This window comes from Musca autumnalis, unplaced genomic scaffold, assembly GCF_047663935.1.
Source record: "Musca autumnalis isolate F117 unplaced genomic scaffold, ASM4766393v1 scaffold_5, whole genome shotgun sequence".
Taxonomy (NCBI): domain Eukaryota; kingdom Metazoa; phylum Arthropoda; class Insecta; order Diptera; family Muscidae; genus Musca; species Musca autumnalis.
The window spans coordinates 89,345,152-89,365,330 of record NW_027412088.1 but is presented as its reverse complement, the minus strand read 5'-3'; the positions used below and the strand labels follow the sequence as shown (position 1 = coordinate 89,365,330).

The window sequence follows — 20,179 nt, the reverse complement described above, 5'->3', positions numbered from 1 at the left end:
CATTAATATTTTTCACGTACTGCGAGATGCAAGGTGAACATGATGCTCCGAAAATCATCACGTTCATAACATAAACGTCAGGTTCTCCGTCGCTCTCGCCACGCCATAGAAATCGCTGAGCATTACGATCCTCTTCCCTAATGAACACCTGGTGAAACATCTGCTCTATATCACCACAAATCGCGATAGCTTTTTCGCGAAAACGAATAAGAATTGAGGGAAGGGAACACAGCATATCTGGACCTTTCATTAGCATATCGTTTAAAGAAGTACCATGGGCTCTTGCAGCTGCATCCCAAACGATTCTTGTTTTCCCTGGCTTGTTTTTATTAAAAACTGGGAAAATTGGCAAATACCAAACCTTCTTTTCTTTAGTTGACGTCATACGGTCATTCGCTATCTTGGTTATATAGCCTTTTGAAATATATTCGGAGATGGTTTTGTTGAAAATATCGTTTAAATTACAATCATTTTTTAATTTCTTTTCCAAACATGTAAACCTCTTCAGTGCCATATCGTAACTGTTTGGCATTTGTACATTGTCGTTTCGCCACAACAAGGATGTTTCATAATGTCCATCAGCTCTTTGTATGGTACACTTCTCTAAGATGGACATGGCTTTCTCGTCGTCTTTACTCATCATGGTTTTTTCACTATCTACACCGGCAGTTTCCAAAGAGTAAAACGTTTTCATTAAATCAGATAGAATTTTATTATTGCACTCATCCGAATGACAGTGATGGTGCTCTATAAACTTAGTTCTCATTGCACCGTATACTAACCACCCAAGACGGGTACGAATTGCCACAGGTTCGTTGATCTTACCTTCTTTAATATTATTGTAAACACATAGATTGGAATTATTTAAACCAATCAATAATCGCGGCGTAGCATCAATATAACCGTTAACAGGTAATCCGGCCAAGTAAGGAAACTCTTGTACAAGTTTTTCAAAATCAAGAGTTTGCTTCGGTAAAGAAAGATGTTTTACTGTACGAACATCCACAGTATGAACCTTTTTATTAGGACCAGCGATATTTACACAAAGTCTACGAGAGTTGTTTTCATATCGTTCGACGTTCCCAGTCCATTTAAGACATAAAGGTTCAGAGGTACCAGAAAGATTTAAGTCGTTGATGATCTGCTCATCTACCAAACTCGTTGAAGAACCGTAGTCAATAAAAGCAAATGTTTCTATAAATTTATTTTCATTGCCATATATTTTTACAGGAATAATTTTAAATAAATTGTTACATCCCGAGGTATTGTGCGTGTTACATCTCTGGGTATGACTGTTTTGCATTAACATTTTATTTGATTCATTACCGTTTGACGTTTCTCTTTGATCAGCCTTTTCTGTTTGTTTATGCAAAAGATAGTGATGTTTATACTGACAATTGTCAACTCCACAGATATTGTTGCTATTGCATTTGCCAAAATGTTTTCGTAAACATTGTTTACAGAGATTAAATTCTCTCACGATATTCCATTTCTTTGTTCTATCCTCTTTCTTAAATTTTTCACAGCTGGCAACATTGTTGCAGTCACCACTGCACACGATACATCTTTTTCTGCTTTGCTCAGTGTGAGTATGTATGTATGCATTTTTCGGTCTACTGCGTGAGAGATTCTCTGCTGCAGCGCTAGAACTGCTCTCAATATTTACGCTGTTGGCAGAGACACCAATGTCAAAAATCCATGCAGAGAATTCTGCTAAGTTTACTTTCTTATTTTGTTTTGATAAATTCATTTTATGTGTTCCCCAATTAATCTGGAAATAGGAAGGCAATTTAGCAATCAATTCTTGTAACAATGATGGATTATTGAGTTCATCGAGAAGGCCACAGGCTTCTATTGTGGCCTGAAGACCTTTAACCTGCACCGCAAATGAGGTAATTGTATCCAGCTTGTTTACATTAACTGTTGGTAATAATCTTATTTTTTGTTTCAGTGAATGGAGGATCTTTTCTGGTTGTCCGTATAATAATTTAAGCGTTGAAAGTGCGGCCGGGACACATGACGGGTGTATTAAAATCTGTTGTACGGAATTCAAAGCATCTCCACGCAGCGCTTTTTGGAGGCGTATCAAGTTCTCGGCATCTGTTAAACCACATACTTCCGTAGACCAATCGAATGTGGAGCTAAAAAGGGGCCATTCTTCTGGATTGCCAGTAAAAGTTGGTAGATCTCTGGGAACAGTTTGTCGTGATGACATTTGCTGATGAGTGAGGTTTGAAGTTGTGGTGTTGTTGTGATCTGACCAATATGGCGGACGAAAAGAGTCATTGACAGGTGCTCCTGAAGAGACAATGGGTAGAAAATATGTTGTTGGCGGAGGGACAGTGTTTTTGGCAGGTGCTCTTGAAGGAACGGTGTGTTGAAAAGCTGTTGTTGACGGAGGGGCAATGTAGTTAGCAGGTGCTCCTGTAGAGACGATTGGTGGACAAGCTGTTGTTGGCGTTGTTGTAATATCTGGTCTATTAATAAATGTGTTATTATATGAAGTTGAATTAAAATACGAATGTGGTATTTTATGTTGAAAACGTGTGCTTGTTGTGTTTAGTGGGGTATTATTTTGTGCTGATTGTGTTGCAACTTCACCTTGGCTCGACGATGGGATGTCAAAAGCTACACTATTATTTCCATTATTCCCTGTAGCACAATTTTGTGCGTTAAGTGGTGGCACTCCAGTTTGGGTTGTTTCTGGCATGTTAGTAGGGTCGGGTTGATTGTTTAGCCATTCATGTACGGAGCTAATATCCACAGAGCTACGATCATCCTTCTCATCTTCTTCTCCTTGTTGTAACAATTGATACTTTTTTCTCAAGAATTCGGAGTCTCTTTCCTTAGCAAGCTGCCTTTCTTCTTCGAGACGCTGCAGTTCTAATTCTTTCCTTCGGATGGTTGAGCTTTTCGAAACGCTCGAGGCTTTACTGCGATGACTTCGAACAGATTTTGGTGAGCTTGAAGGCAGAGATATATTGCTACAATTATGGCATGTGCAAGGTTCGTTATTGTCGTTTACTTTAACACAACTTATGTGATAAATTTTTTGGCACTTGTGACAAAGTGCACGCTGACCAGAGAGCGGCTTATTACAAACGGAACAGTTTTCTGCAGATGGTGAGTTTGTGTTGGAAGCAGGTTGGTGTTGTGGTGGTTGACCCTGTAAAGAAGAATTATCCATTTTTAGGACTTACAAATTTGGCCGGTTGGATGTGTTTCCTTTGGGTGTATCCGGATGGTGCCTGCCGTACTTCCACTTCTTTGGGGTTAGGTAGGAACGAGATTCTTTTCTCGTAAAAAGAATTTCAAGTTTTGTTGCGGGAATCTGCCCGAGCGCCCAGTTTCACAAGATTGTAAACACCAAATACAAAATTTAGAAAATTCGATTTATTCAATTCAATGTATTTGTATGTTGAAATTCCTAATAGTGGAATATTAAGAATTAAAATACATATAAATAAATTCACATTTTTTGATAATTATAGTTACTTTTTAGTTTGAAACAAAGCGCGAAAATTTTTTATATTTTTAAAAATTCGTTCCAAAGTTAAGTTAATGTTGAATTCTAGACTTAGAATCACGTTGATTTATAACCTTAAAATGAGTTTACTTTAGTTGCTGCAAATTGAGATTACAATAATTCGATAACTGTGATTGATTAGTTATTAGTTCATCAATTGACCGACGGTGGCGCTAACACCTCTCCGCAGTGTAGTTAATAAGTTGGCCAACAGTGGCGCTAACAGGGGTCATATCTTTTTGTCCACGGAAAACATAATATCGCTGTAAACAGGATCACAAAGAAAAGCATCGGTATACATTTCCCAAGGATCTTCGAACAGACCCTAGACAGTGCATGTGGAACTTTTGTGGGGGCAGAAGACCGATATGGACCATTTTAGAAGTTAAACTAAATGTGGACAAAATATTAGGAGATCAAAAGTTTGGACCACATTGGTTGCCCCGTTCAAGGTATATCGTGCATACCATTTTAGTGAAATTTTTTCTACATATTGGGGAAAATACCGATATTTTCCATCTTTGAACTGAAACTAAGTTTGGACAAAATATGACGAAGACCAAATTTTGGACCAAATCGGTTGATCCGTTCGAGAGTTATCTTGCTCCTTTCAGTTTATTTTCTCAAGATGTATGGACTTGCCTCTGAAAAAACTCTTTCCGACGAATGCAAGTTGCCTCAACAGAAATCAAAGTGATTCGATAGCGGACCTTAAAGTGAATTTATCCGAAATTTTGTGTGGGAAGTGGACAAATATAGTTCATATTCAAACCTGATCTATATATGGTAGACATATTAGGATGTGTAAAGTATGGACCAAATCGGTCAGTCCATTCAAGAGTTCTCGTGCGCACAATTTTTCCGAACATTTTTGAACTTTTGTGGGGGAAGAGTGGACCGACATAGCTTATCATCGAACTTAAATTAAGTTTGGACAAAATATTACGAAGGCTAAATTTTGGACCGGATCTGCAGATCCGTTCGAGAGTTATCTTGCGCTCCAACATGGGGTTTTTTGCAGCTTTCATGCTATTTTCTCAGGAAGTATGGACTTGCACCTGATGAAACTTGTACCGTCGTATGGGGGGCAGCGAATACAAGTTGCTGCAGGAAAAATGATAGCGATTCGAGAGCAGGTCCTAAACTGCACTTTCTCCGAAATTTTGTTTGGAAGGTACCCGAAGGAATAGACCGATGTAGTCCATATTGGAACCTCAACAAAGTCTGGTAGAAATTTCACGATGTGCAAAGTATGGACGAAATCGGTTACTCCCTTCAAGAGTTATCGTGCGCACAAATTTTCCGAACATTTTCGAACTTTTGTGAGGAGGTATCTGAAGGAGAGGACCGATATAACCCATCTCCGAATTTTAACTAAGTCTGAAACGGATTTTGTCCAAACATACTTGGGGTCTAAAACCATTATTTCTATGAGGCACATTTTGCCCGTATGAAAGTGTATATCAGCAAAAATGTCTAAAATCGTCTTTTCCATTTCAAAAAAATCAAAAAAAAATGTTGATACTACATCTATGATTTTTGGTACATAGATTAAGAAAAAAATCGTCATTCCAAATCTGTTTTCGTTACCAAATTTGATTGTTGCGCGCAATATATATGGCCGTTTTAATTATGATAATTAGAAAAAATTCTAAAAAAATCGCGGCTTAATATAGTAAGATGTTATATCCAATTGTCGTTAACTGAATTCGCACCCTTTGAGAATATGCAAAAAAAAAAAATTCAAAAAGTTTCAATGGATTCGCGAAAAATTAAATTTGTTAAATAATTTCACGTATGTACAAACATATTTTTGAAACAATAGCGCTTATACTTACAAAAAAATATATAAAAAAATTATAGCAGCATCCAGACATTGCACGATGGGGCCAATGACAGGTTTTCGAGGCAACAAATCACTGGGGCAAGCTAGACCTTCCAAATTTTGTACAGATGTTTATAATGGGCTTAGAAACTAATATGCCAAATTTGGTTCATATCGGTTCATATATACATATAGCCGCCGTATATATGTTCGCCCGATTTCAAGCAATTGATGGACCAAACACGCAAATTCTGGCCAATTTTTATGCGATTTGGAAAATACCACGGAATTAGGACTACAAATAAGTTTGCCAAGTTATATTGAAATCGGTTCAGATTTTGATATTGCTCCCATATATATTTTCGCCCGATTTTAGGTATTTGGAGCACCAATCCTGCTATGTATGTCCAATCTTGATGAAATTTGAAATGTGTGACGGGTTTTGGTCTAGAAACATTTTTGGCAAATCATATTGAAATCGGTTCAGAATTGGATATAGCTCCAATATATGTATATGTTCGCCCGATTTCAGGCATATGATTGACCAAGCATGCAAATTAGAAAAAAAATTGGAAAATGTTACGAAATTCGGACTACAAATAAGTTCGTCAAGTTATATTGAAATCGGTTCAGAAATAGAAATAGCTCCCTTATATACATATGTTCAAATTTCATGGTTTTGTGGTTTGTTATAAGTTAATAAAAAAAGGTTCCAAATTTAATAAAAAATCGGCTAAGATTCCGCCACAAAAGCCAAAGTTTGTCTGCTATATCTTTGAATTTATATATTATTATATACGTCTATTAAATTTTTCCGAAATCCAATTGATAACATTAATGGGTTTCCGATTATTCGCCAACCAAAACATAAAAATGTCCATATTTTTAAGTATTACGACATCTGAAATCAGATTTTTATGAAAAGGCGCAGATGGGCACAGCTAATTTTTTCAGAAAATGATAGTACACATTAATACCTTTCACCACATATATGTATATAATATCCTAGATCTACCTAGATCTCAAAAGTTATACTCCACAGAACACATGGATAACAAAGCAAAATACTCCAAAAAAGACATAACATCTTAACTCAAAAATACATTTACCACACATAAAATTTTTATTATTTGTTAACACTATCTTATTTTACATACCCATTGAAGAGCTTTCCATGTTTAAAAAATATAAAAATGTTGAAATGTTCTTTTTGGCGCCTAAAATGCTTTCACTACTTATTTATAATGAATGTCGGAAAATGATGCATAAGGAAATATGTCACCATTGCCAGACCAGTATGTCGCTATGTGATGTTACCAGATTGATTTATTTTTTATTTTTAGTGATTCAGAGTGTTGGCAATCGAAATCCGTTATATTTTTTTTCAAATTGTTCACTTCAAAAATTGACTTTTTGCCTCGAAAACCTGCTATTGGCCCCATCGTGCATTGTGAGGAATAAAATGAAACCTAAGTCGTGAAGTTTGGAGCTATAGTATTCGTGTTATTTGCAAAAATACAATGAAAATGTGACGAAAAAAATATAAATTATGTTATTCTAATTTTATTTTTTATGGTTTTATAGGAAATGTTGAAGAAAAAATGATTGAGTTCTTCGTCATTTTTGTCCAAATTTCACGCAATAATGAAGATATTCCGTTGCAACAACTTTTTTACTTATAGTTTTCCTATTGGCGAATATTTTTAGAACATTATATTAAATCACAAGGAATTCCAATTGTGGCATAACATTAAAATAATGTTATATTGAATATTACAACATTTGAAACGCATAGAAACCGCGTAATAGTGGAAATCACAAGATGCGCATCCGATTTTCCAAAACAGCGAATCAATCCCTCTTATTTGATATACACTTTGTGAAATTCCATTTGACGACCACGATGTAGCATCAGTTGCATGTTAGGGTGCAAAAACAGTAAAATGCCCATAATTTCCACGAAGTACATTTGCATTTTATGCGCATCCGATTTCAATGATCATCATTAAAAAATACATCATCCTATGTCATTTCAATGCGATCCATCAAGAACCGTGGATGTAGCATCGCACTCAGTTTTTAGAAAAAATATATTATATCTCCGGATTCGCGAACGTTTTTCAATATCTGTTTTCACACATTTTAAATATGCGTTTCGCTCTATTTATCTAAGTAGGAATAACACATCTAAAACGCGTCTAAATACGCGATATTTTCAAAAATATTTTTTGCATATATTCGAAATTTGAGGGGTATCATATCCGCCGATATAGTGGATGGATTTAGACGCGCAAAGGCTTGTTAGATTCAGAACGTAAAAAAACTAAATTCACGCGGGTTTCCACTGAAATCGAAAAGCATTTGTAAGTTTTGAATCCAAAAAACTGTTTTTAAAAAAAAAATACGCACAAAAATTTCGACTTTAAGCTGAGATTGTTGTGAACCTTTGGCTACACGCCCGAGTTATACATCAAAAAATGCGTAATCGCGAGTACTACAATCTCATAATCAGTTTTTAAACGAGTACAGTTGCGCGTTCCGATTAGAGCAAAAATTCAAAAAACCAAATTTTTCAGTCTTCAAAATGTCAGCATCCGTTTGAGATTGATGCAGTGGTTATATTAAAAAAAAACATACATTAGAAACATCATCTCTGAAGTGTATTCTTTAACTTCTTCTATGAACATTATACTCTACATTGTATTGTAAAGCCACTAATTGAAAATTGACTTAAAAAAACCCGTTTCCTTCAACGATTTTTTTCTATTTTTTTACATTAATATGACCACAGCTTCCGCTCAAATTATAATTTTAAGAAATCCATCGGTGAATCGTGCTAAAACAGTTTATTTTACCTAAATGCCCCATACCTCAGTTTCAACAGAAGTAAATTTTCTACAAAAAGGCCGATATACCCTCGTTAGCATAAATGCTGAGGGTATAAAAAAGTATCAGTCGGCTTTGTCGACATACATAGATATACACTCAGCCTTTGTGAATCGAAACGTACATTCTATGTGCAGATCAACTAACGGTTACACAATCAAAATCATTTTCCCAATAATTGTGTATTTAGGAGGTATTCAGATTTCGTGGCCCGTTTTGGACGTACAAACTTGCCGACAAAAGTATATATTTGGATTAATGCAAAAAAGTGTTGCGGAGAAAGTAGGAATGTATCGGCATGGTCCATTCCATGGTCTTTTTTTCGATAGATAGCGCGACCCCAGTAATTTCAGCTTGTCACCGTATAACGCAGAGGAAGAAGGAGTGGGCCGGTATACATCTACATCTTATTATGAAGGCCAGCCAGTACAGTAAAAAAACTTGTTTTGTAGTAGTGGGGACAGCACATTCAAGTGGCTATAACAAAAATCAAAGCGATTCGATACTGGTCGTAAACAGCACTTTTCCGAAATTTTGTGTTGGATGTACCGATATAGTCCATATTCGAACTTTACTTAAGAACTTTATTTTGTTGGGGGTGTTGACCGATTTTGCCTGTCTTCAAACTAAACTAAGTTTGAACAAAATATTCCTAGGGCAAAATTTTGGACCAAATCGGTTGATTCGGTTGATTCCACGTTTTGGTATAGCCCCCCATTTAAGGGGTGACCCCACTTGTAAAGTCTAAAATGGTAATTTTTCATGAATTTTTTTCCAAGAAAACTACCAAACATTTTTTGGTAGATTTTTTCTTCTGAAAGATCGTACGATAACTCTCGACAGGATCAACCGATTAGGTCCAAAATTTGGCTTTCGTAACATTTTGTCCATACTTATTTTAAGTTCACAAATGGGTTATATCGGTCCACTCCTTCCGGTACTTCCCCCACAAAACTTCGAAAATGTTCGGAAAATTTGTGCACACGATAACTCTTGAAGGAAGTAACCGATTTGATCCATACTTTGCACATCGTGAAACTTCTACCGGACTTAGATGAGGTTCCAATATGGACTCAATCGGTGCACTCTTTCGGGTATCTCCCACACAAAATTTCGGAAAAGTTCAGTTTAGGACCTGCTTTCGAATCGTTTTGCTTTTTGTTGCAGATTCTTGTATTCACTGCCCCCCATACGTCGGTATATTTTGTCCAAACTAAGTTTAAGTTCGAAGATAAGCCATATCGGTCCACTCCTTCAAGTACCTCCCCCACAAAAGTTCAAAAATGTTCGGAAAAATTGTTCCCACGATAAATCTTGAAGGAAGTGAAAGATTTGGTCCCTACTTTACACATCCTAATATGTCTACAAGATATAGATCACGTTCGAATATGGACTGGTTCACTGGACCACTCCTTCGAGTACCTCGGATAAGTTCACCTTAAGACCTGTTCTTGAATCACTTTGATTTCTGTTGCATTCGCTGCCTCAATTACGATGGTAAATGTTTTTTTTTTTTCAAGTCCATACTTCTTGAGAAAACAGCTCGAAAGGTGTAAAAAACACCTATCACCATATGTAGTGGCTGGAGAGCTCGAACCGAATACCGCGTTCTTCCACACTTTGAATATCGTAATATTTCTTCGAATATTAAATGAAATTCGAAGGTAAGGTCCACTCCCTCCGGTACCTCTCCCACAAAAGTTCGAACATATTCGCTAAAATGGTACGCGCGATATCTCATAAACGAAGGAACCGATTTGATCCAAACTTTATGTAGTTTATGGGCCCTATCGGTCCAATTCTTGGGGTACTACCAACACAAATGTTCAAAATTTTTTTTTGTGGTTAGGAGTCTGTTCGCGGATCCTTTGAAAATGTTTATCGAAGTTTCCCTAACGGCCCTATTTACAGCGATATTATGTTTTTCGTAGGCAAGTATGGTACAAAAGTCCTATCTAGCGATATCCCCCTCAAATTTTTGAGCTTTACTCCAATCCATATCGTTTCATATGCCCAAAATTTTGAAAACCCCTCTAAATACATACATAAGTTTTCTTGGGAAAAAAGTATTTAAATCCACACATGCTGAGGGTATATGTCTGTCGGCAAAGCCGACTGATACTTTTTTACTTGTTTTTTTTTTTTTGTATTCCCGCAAAGCTCATTCGTCTTTGTAAGATGACATTAACTGATACCCGCTAGTAAAGATCTCAAAAGCTTACTTCCAAAAGAGGTTTTGGAGAAGGAAAAAGCATTTCGTGCGATGTCGACGTACAACAACAAAAATTTAATCAAACACTTTGTCTTTGTGTGAGTGCATCGTGTTTTAATGAGTTAAATTGTGTGAGTGAAGAGAGAAACTCTCTTTGCTTGCTCGCGAGCTCGCCGGTTGCTGGTCTGAAGACTCTTCTTTGCAAAGACAGTGTATGGAGCGATACCACAGAGTTTTTTTTTTCAACAAAAACAAACTATAAACATAATTTGGCTGATGTTTTTTTCACTCATACATTCGCACATGTTATTGTGTGATGGCCAAAAGCCTCAACATTCTTACTTCACTTCTGTATTGGTTCAAACAATACGCTGGAAATGTTTTATAAGCAAGTGGGCAAGTTGTCGTTTTGCGATGTCCAGCTTTTGTTTCATTGTCAGTTCACCGACGTAGCCAGGGAGGCCCCGGCCACTTACGAAATGGAATTTTATACCCTCAGCATTTATGCTAACGAGGAGGGTATATACACTTTCATGCGGGCAAAATGTGCCTCATCGAAATAATGGGTTTAGACCCCAAGTATGTTTGGACGAAATCCATTTCAGACAATTTGGAGTCGATTTATCAATGTCTGTCCGTCTGTCTGTCTGGCTGGCTGGTGCGCACAATAACTCTCGAACGGACCGACCGATTCGAACCAAATTCTGGGTATCGTAATATTTTGTCCAAACTTAGTTTAAGTTCGAAGATGGGTTATATCGGTTCACTTTTTCCGGTACCTCCCCCACAAAAGTTCGATAATGTTCGTAAAATTTGTGCGCACGATAACTCTTGAAGGGAGTAACCGATTTGGTCGATACTTTGCACATCGTGGAATTTCTACCAGACATAGATGAGGTTCCAATATTGACTCTATCGGTCCACTCCCACACAAAATTTCGGAAAAGTTCAATTTAGGATCTGCTCTCAAATGGCTCTGATTTTTGCTGTAGCAACCTGCATTCACTGACCTATATACGATGGTACAAGTTTCATCAGGGGCAAGTTCATACCTCTTGAAAAAATAGCCTGAAAAGTGTAAAAAGCCCTTGTGACACCGTCTGTAGTGGTTGGAGAGCAAGATAACTCTCGAACTAATTTGCCGATTCGGTCCACAATTTGGTCTTCGTATTATTTTGTACGAACATAGTTTATGTTCGAGGATAAGCCATATCGGTCCACTGCTTTAGGTACCTCCCCCACAAAAGTTAAAAAAATGTTCGGAAAAATTGTGGTCACGATAACTCTTAAAGAGAGTGATCGATTTGGTCCATACTTTACACCTCCGAATATATGTAACAGATATATATCAGGTTCGAATATGGACTATATTTGTCCACTTCTTCGGGTACCTCCCATACAAAATTTGAGATAAGTTCACTTTAAGACCTACTCCTAGAATCAGTTTGATTTTTGTTGCAGCAACTTGCATTCGCTGCCTCCATTATAACGGTAAAACTTTTTTCAGGGGCAAGGCCATACTTCTTGAGAAAGCAGTCCGAAAGCTGTAAAAAACCCTTATGGAACCATATGTAGTAGATGGAGAGCACGACAACTCTCGAACTGATCAACCGATTTGGTCCAAAATTTGGCCTTCGTCATATGTTGTCAACACTTAGTTTTATTTCGAAGATGGGCAATACCGGTCCACAAATTCCGGTACTTTGCCCCCAATATTTCAAAAATATCACTAAAATGGTATGCACGACATCTCTTGAACGGGGCAACCAATTTGGTCCAAACTTGGGATCTCAAAATATTATGTCCAAATTTAATTTACCTTCTAAAATGGCTCATATCGGCTCTCTCCTTAGGGTACCTCCCCCCACAAAGTCCAGAAGTTATACAATGACCAGTGGGCGCTTATCTATCGAAAAGATATGACAAAAAAAATATTCACGTCCATAATAGACTATGTCGGTCCATTTCTTCAACACTTTCGAACTTCAATCCTAATCCACATTTTTGTCGGCAAGTTCAAATGTCAAAAAGGGGCCACAAAATTCTGAAAAGACCCTAAATACATTCGATCTGTCCGTAGATGCAAGTTTCAGTTCACATAAGCTGAGGGTATATCTCTGTCGGCAAAGTCGACTAATACTTTTTTACTTGTTTTAGACATTTTTTGTATATTTTATTCACAAAATATATATGTGGGTGCCACTGTGGTGCAATGGTATGCACACCCGCCTAGCACGCTGAAGGCCGTTGGTTCCATTTCCTTGCCAGGCAACACAAAATTTTTCAACGGTGGCAAAATTACTCTCAGTGATGTTGGCGAAATTTCCTGAGTATTTCAGCCATGTAAAACTTCTCTACAAGTGGTGTCTTAGGACACGCCGTTCGGACTCGGCAATAAGCAATAGGTCCCATATCATTTAGCTAATATGAATCGGGGTGCACTCATTGATGTGAGAGAAGTCTCCCTTGTCCCATGGGGGTTGTTTGTGGAACAATTATTATATTATTACTGACAAAATATCAAATTTTGTCCGTTGTGCTCTATCAACCCCCTCTCCTCCCAACCCATGGCGCCGAGATGCATTTCTGACTATATCTCTGGTCAGATCATACTTTATGTGCTGCGTTCAATGAAGCAGGAACCTTTTACTCCTTTTCTTTATACTTCAACACAGTATATACTTTAAAAAGTTCGGCCCGGCCGAACTTAACGCCGTTATTACTTGTTTTGTTGTTGTGTAGTGTGTAGCGCGAGCCGTTGGGATGCATACACAAGTTTATATGTCTCTAAATTGGTTTTGCCGTTAATTTAGAAATGGTTTCAGTCTAACCTTCACTTCAGAAAACAACTAAATAAATTCCATATAAATGCATTGTATGAACAATTTTAAAATTAAATTATGATAAAAAATGATTTGTGTGGCATGGTGTCATTATTCTACAAAACGGAAATTGTCAAACAACAGCTTTGTATTGTTTGAAGGGGGTGTCCGTTGTGCCCCTCTACGCCGCCGCCTATATACGTTCAGTTGCTTTACATAATTTTTTATATTGAAATTATTGTTTACATTTGAAATCGGATGAATGAAGTTTTTTTTCATTTTTGTTTTGCTATTATTTTAGTGTCACTAAGTAGCTCTGCATTCAAATAAAAAAGCTCACTTTTGTTATTGTTAATGGAAATTTGAAACCAAACATTGACGCTTTGAAAAAAAAGCAAAACAAAAAAATTCTCATCAACGGTAGCAGAGCAACAGCATTTGTTTGGCAAAAAATAACAGGGATTTGTGTTGGTTTGTGTTTGGTTTATTGTCGGTGTAATTTGGTATATTTTCCTGTTGAAACTGAAAACCATATTGTTGCTTAATGAAGTTAGTAGAAGGTATTTAGAGTCTATTAAAATCAGTAGTAGTCTACAAGAAATACTATAAAAATGGTTCCAAAGTCTGTTTCGACGTTAGCTATGAAAAATGTTTGGTAAAAATATACATACGGTCATGAAATGGCGATTTTTCCATAATCGAAAAACAACATAGATTTTTAGATTTTAAGCAGAAAAAATGTTAACACTAGTCGAGCATGCGAACTTATTTAAAATAAGAATATTAACAACAACTACCGTACAATATTAAATATAATCATGAGGACAGGATAAACAAGATTTATATGAATTTCCCTTCCTGTAAATGTTTTCCAATTGTCCATCAATATCCGTTTCTAATAAGAACAGGTAAACTTGGATCCCATGCAAATGCACTACAAGTCACGTAGGACATTACGCAGGATAATAACCCACAGTATTAGAATATGATTTTCTAATAAGAACAGGTAAATACGCAACACGTGTGACATTCTGCAGCATCATAAACTACCTGACATTTGCACAAGTGGGTCATATAAAAATCCACAAACTTTTATGACTTTGTTTACAAACTAAAGCTACACAATTAGGGATCGCCAATCATATGCAACAGGTAGTTTTCTTGGGTGGAAGAGTTGCAGGTTGATTTCTTCGGACCTGCATAATTACCTGAGTTGCATATAAATGTAAGCCAAAATCTGAGAGAGTCATCATTCAACAATCTTCTCTTTGTCAAGCAACAAACAAACGACACAAAACGCAAAAGACATGGCTTCAGTAAATTGCGAAAATTTCTCCAGCAGCGATTTGCGTCTATTTATTGAAAGTTTAGAGAAAATCAGTAACATGGAAAAGAAGAAACACAAAATGCGTTTACAAAAACAAGCCCAACGTTTAATAGAAACTTTAAGATATCTGGAACAACAATATCCATCCAGCTGTTCATCAACACTGTCGTCTGCCGATCATCCAGAATATGAAGCCGACGATATTGAAGAAAAGGAAATTCCTTGTTATTTCAGCGCAAATAACTCATCAGAAAGTGAAGATGAAGGTATGGAATCTATGACCTCCGATGATTACTATCAAATGGACGAAACTGAAGTGGAATCATTTGTTGAACAATTATGTTCCCCATTGGAGAATTTAGAATCAACAAAAGTATCCTCAACAATGACATCTGAATGTTCGGAGGAAGAATCAACTGAGGAATGTTCTCAGGATTCTGGTAATGCTACCGCCGAAATTGTTAAAAAGAAATCGTTAAAGAAACGTTTAATTACATTGATGCGTCAAGGTTTTTCAAAACGTTCGAATAACAAACATTAATCCAATTCCATTGGATTTGAAGTTGCCTAAAATTGTAAATAATTGATTGACAATTTAATCTGGAATTGAATTCTGGATCGTTAACTAATGCCTTATTGCTGTTTATTTTGACTATTTTTAACTGATTGTAAAAATTATTTATTTTTTAAAAAAATGTATATTTTATAGTTATTTTTATCAATATTTGTTCATGTTATTTATTTAAAGAAATAAAAATATTATAAATTTAATTATTTTTTTCTTTTTTATTTGGGGATTGGCATATGGGAAAGAATAAATGTGCAGCATTTTTAATTAATTTTTTTTAAAGATGGATGCGGAATTAAGCCGAAGACCATTGGATGCGCCGAACTTTTGGGCTCTTTCGAATTTGATACATCATCACCAGGTTTATCATTATATCGAAGACTTGGTTTTTACTGCATTACTGCCAAAACGGGTGCCACCGTGGTGCAACGCTATGCACACCCACCTTGAACTTAGAAGATCTGCGTTTCGATTCAAATGCCAACGGTGGCAAAATACCCCTAAGTGTAATGTTGGCGACATTTCATTCATTATCATTATCATGGATAACACTGTGCTACGAGGGTCACTAAAAACCCTTCTGGTCAAGGCAACACGCAGTTTCGCCAGGCGTTATTTGACATTTTATTTATTTTTTTATTTTTTTTCGGAAAGTTCGACAATTTTTAGACAAAGAGCACTCAGGACAGTTTGACATACGACCATGTGTTGGGTTGTTTACAGTGGCTTGATTGAGACACCTTCAAAACATGTTTTTTTAACGTTTTTACAGCATCTTCTGGCGATTGTTGTTATTTTTCGAGTTCACACGCATAGTTCCATGATTCGTCACCTGGATCCATCTTATAAACGTCTTTTGAAACACCGCGATCGTATTTTTTCGAAATTTCCTGCTCCGATCGGCTTATTTTTTCTGGCACAACGGCCGTTTTTTGGACGACCTCTTTTATTGGTGAGTGTTGGCCACGATTGAATTCAGTAAACCAGTTTTTCATAGTGCTATAGTATGGTCCTTTATCGACATACAAAGATTTAATTTGATCAATGCACTCTTGTCGTGATTATCCACGTCGAAAGTGTTGAAAAATTATCGGACGAAAATGTTCACAAGTAAATTCCATTTTTTATAAAGTGATTTTTTCGGGTCACTGTAAAGAACTAAACACATGATCTATGTGAAATCAAACTGTTAAACTTTCCAAAAAAATGTCAAATGACGCCTGTCGACACTGCGTGTTGCCTAGGGCATAAGGTTTTTAGTGACCCTCGTACACGATAATTATTGGTTCTGATGCAAAAATGCTGCCTTGTCCGTGGAAAATGAAAATAACTTTGTTAATTTCTCGTTGGAGTCGAGCTTAATGACCAAATATTGTTGCAAGTGAAATAAATAAAATCAGCTTGAGCCAGGCTGGGATTTGAGCTCACATTTTCGCGTTCAGAGCCAAACTCATAATTTACGAAGGCTGCATTAAAATGTTTGTCGTGGAAGCCACACAGGCTGAATGAGAAAAAAGCTCATCACTGTAAAAAAACAACTTGCAGTTGAAAAATGAAAAGTTTGGTGACAGAGAAGCCACCCCACAGCCGATATGTGTGATAAGCTGCTACCAACAGCGAAACAGGTCACAATCCGAAGTTTCGAACCCACACAACCGCCATTAGTTGTGTGGCTTCGAATCTTCGGCTTTCCTTTTTCACTTGCAAAAAATCTTAGGTCATTAAGCTCGACTCCAACGAGAAATTAATAAAACCAAGTAAAAATGTGTCAGTCGGCTTTGCCGACAGAGATATACCCTCAGCCAATGTGAAGTGAAACTTTCATCTACGGGCAGATCGAATGTATTTAGGGTCTCTTCAGAATTTTGTGGCCCTTTTTGAACATTTGAACTTGCCGACAAAAATGTGGATTCGGATTTAAGATCATAAGTGTTGCGAAGGAAGTACTTAAAGGAATGGGCCGACATAGTCCATTATGGAAGTGGATCTTATTCTTGGAGTAATATTTTTTCGATATATATCGCGCTCACTAGCCATTTCAGTCGGTCATCGTATAAATTTTGGACCAGTATTCCAGGAAACATGGACTTGTCCAGAAAAAAAAATAATATCGCTGTAAACAGGTCCAAAACGAACAGCATTGGTATACATTTCCAAAGAATCTTCGAACTGACCCTAAACTGCACTTAGACACAAACGTTGAACTTTTGTGGGGGAGGTACCCTAAGGAGACGACCGATATGATTAACATAAATTTAAACAAAATATTAGGAGATCCAAAGTTTGGAGCAAATTTGTTGTCCCGTTCAAGAGATATCGTGCATTCTATTTTAGTGACATTTTTTAAATATGGGGGGAAGTACCGAAATTTGTGGACCGGTATTGCCCATCTTCGAACTGAAATAAGGTTTGGACAAAATATGACGAAGGCCAAGTTTTAGACCAAATCGGTTGTGGGGGATGTACCCTTAGGGAGGACCGATATGGGCCATTTTAGAAGTTAAACTAAATTTTTGACAAAATATTAGGAGAACCAAAGTTTGGACCAAATTGGTTGACCAATTCAAGTGATATCGTCCTAGCATTGTAGTGACATTTTATTGGGAGAAAAGCGCCGGAAGTTGTGGTCCGGTATTGCCCCATGAAACTAAGTTTGGATAAAATATGACGAAGACCAAATGTTTGACCAAATCGGTTGAACAGTTCGAGAGTTATCGTGGCATAGGGTTTTTTACACCTTTCGGGCTGTTTTCCCAAGAAATATGGATTTGCCCCATGTCCGTCCGTCTGTCTGTCTGTCTGGCTGGCTGGTGCGCACGATAACTCCCGAATGGATGAACCGATTCGGTCCAAAATTTGGCTTTCGTAATATTTTGCCCAAACTTAGTTTAAGTTCGAAAATGTTCAGAAAATTTGTGCGCACGATAACTCTTGAAGGGAGTAATCGGTCCACTACAAGCTCTCGCTTGTAACAACTTGCATTTACTGTCCCCTATAAGACGGTACAAGTTTCATCAGGGGCAAGTCCATACTTCCTGAGAAAATAGCCTGAAAGGTGCAAAAAAACCTTATGGCACCATATGTAGTGGTTGGAGCGCAAGACAACTCTCGAACGGATCTGCTGATTCGGTCCAAAATTTTGCCTTCGTAATCTTTGTCCAAACTTAGTTTAAGTTCGAAGATAAGCCATATCAGTGTACTCCTTCAGGTACCTCCACCACAAAAGTTCAAAAAAATTTGGAAAAATTGTGAGCACGATAAGTCTTGATGGGAGTGACCCATTTGGTGCATACTTTACCGATCCTAATATATCTACCAGATATAGATCAGGTTCGAATATGGCCTATATTTGTCCACTACTTCGGGTAACTCCCACACAAAATTTCGCACTTTAAGATCTGCTCTGGAACCACTTTGATTTTTGTTGAAGCAACTTGCATTCGCTGCCTCAATTACGACGGTAAAAGTTTTTATAGGGGCAACTCCATACTTCTTGAGGAAACAGCCCGATAGGTGTAAAACAAACCTATGGCACCATATGTAGTGGCTGGGGAGCACAATAACTCTCGAACTGATCAACCGATTTGGTCGAAAAACTAGCTTTCGTCATATTTTGTCCAAACTTAGTTTCAGTTCGAAGATAGGCAATACCAGTCCACAACTTCCGGTACTTCCCCCTATATTTCTACAGGAGTACAAGAGTATCAGGCAGATGTAAAGATCACAAACTACTACGCGTTGTGTTACAGTTGTCATGAAACGAAACATGATAGATCGGAGGGTTAAACATGGTCTCCATATTCACTCCGGTTGATAAAAACATTGTCCCAATCCCTATAAAAGCAAAGTTCTTTAACATCAGACTCATCTGCTTCCGTACACCGACCGAAGAGGAAGATGGAAAGACAAAGGATATATTCTACGGGCGCCTAGAGAGAGTATATGAGCACTTTTTTGGCTAAAATTGGGAAGGAAAATATCTTAAGCTCCCCGATCGCCCAGTTTAGCCTTCATGATGTAACATTCGACAATGGAATAAAGCTTATAAGTTTTGTAGCGGTCGATTTGTTCCCAGATTGAAAAACCAGAAATCAAATTGATCATGTTGTGATAAACGGACGACACTCTTCCCGTTTGTTAGATGACCGATCGATTCGAGGAACGAATAACGGCCAAGGCATGCACTTATCTTAATGTTGCTGAAAAAGTGCGGTCGAACACGGGGAGGAAGTTGGATATAGAGAAGCGGCAAATACAACCGGCAGCACAAGCCTACTGCGCTCAACTGACTAACACGCTGGAAGACAGCAATCCTTGTCCCGTTGATGTAGAAGCGCAGTGACAAAGATTGTCCCACTCTCTTCAAGCTGTAGTAAAATTAATACTTGGGTACTAAAAACTAACACATAAAAATCGATGGTACGATCAGGAGTGTCGTAAGGCTACTGGAGAAAAGAACGCGGCATACAGAGCAACCCTGTATTCAGAAGCAACACGAAGTGCCAAGGATAAATATAGCGAGAAGAGGAGAGAGGATAAGCGTATTTTCAAGAGTAAAAAATTAAGAAAAACGTGAACGTGAGGAACTCGACATGTTCAATAGGTAGAATGATGTCCGAAAATTTTACCAAAGTGTAAAACATTCGCCTGAAGGGTATGGTGCAGACACATTCTCCTGCAAAGATGATGAAGGGAATCTGGTAATTGGTACAGATAGCGTCTCGAGGATCTGAAGTGATCATTTCATGAAGCTCTTAGTATCGAATATGGGTGGCGATGGAGATACATCAGATCCAACCGCAAACGACGACGTTGAATGTCTACCACCTAGTCAAAGCAAGGTCATGACAGTAATTAATCGACTAAAAACCAATAAAGCAGCAGGAGCTGATGGGCTGTCCGTGGAGCTGTTCAAGACCGGTGGCGAAATGCGGATAAGGAGTATGCATAAGTTAATTTGCGAAATTTGGCAGGAAGAAAGCATACCCACCGATTGGAACTTCAGCCTACAAT

General features: G+C 37.5%; 1 protein-coding gene across 1 annotated transcript; it reads left to right on the top strand.

Annotated features, from left to right (window-relative positions):
- The first annotated feature begins 13,738 nt into the window (after positions 1–13,738).
- Positions 13,739–15,369, top strand: dunk (disrupted underground network). Its single transcript, XM_073991725.1, has 2 exons — positions 13,739–13,831; positions 13,895–15,369. The coding sequence occupies exon 2, from the start codon at positions 14,579–14,581 to the stop codon at positions 15,137–15,139; it is 561 nt and encodes a 186-aa protein (XP_073847826.1). The 5' UTR covers positions 13,739–13,831; positions 13,895–14,578; the 3' UTR covers positions 15,140–15,369.
- Positions 15,370–20,179: the final 4,810 nt, after the last annotated feature.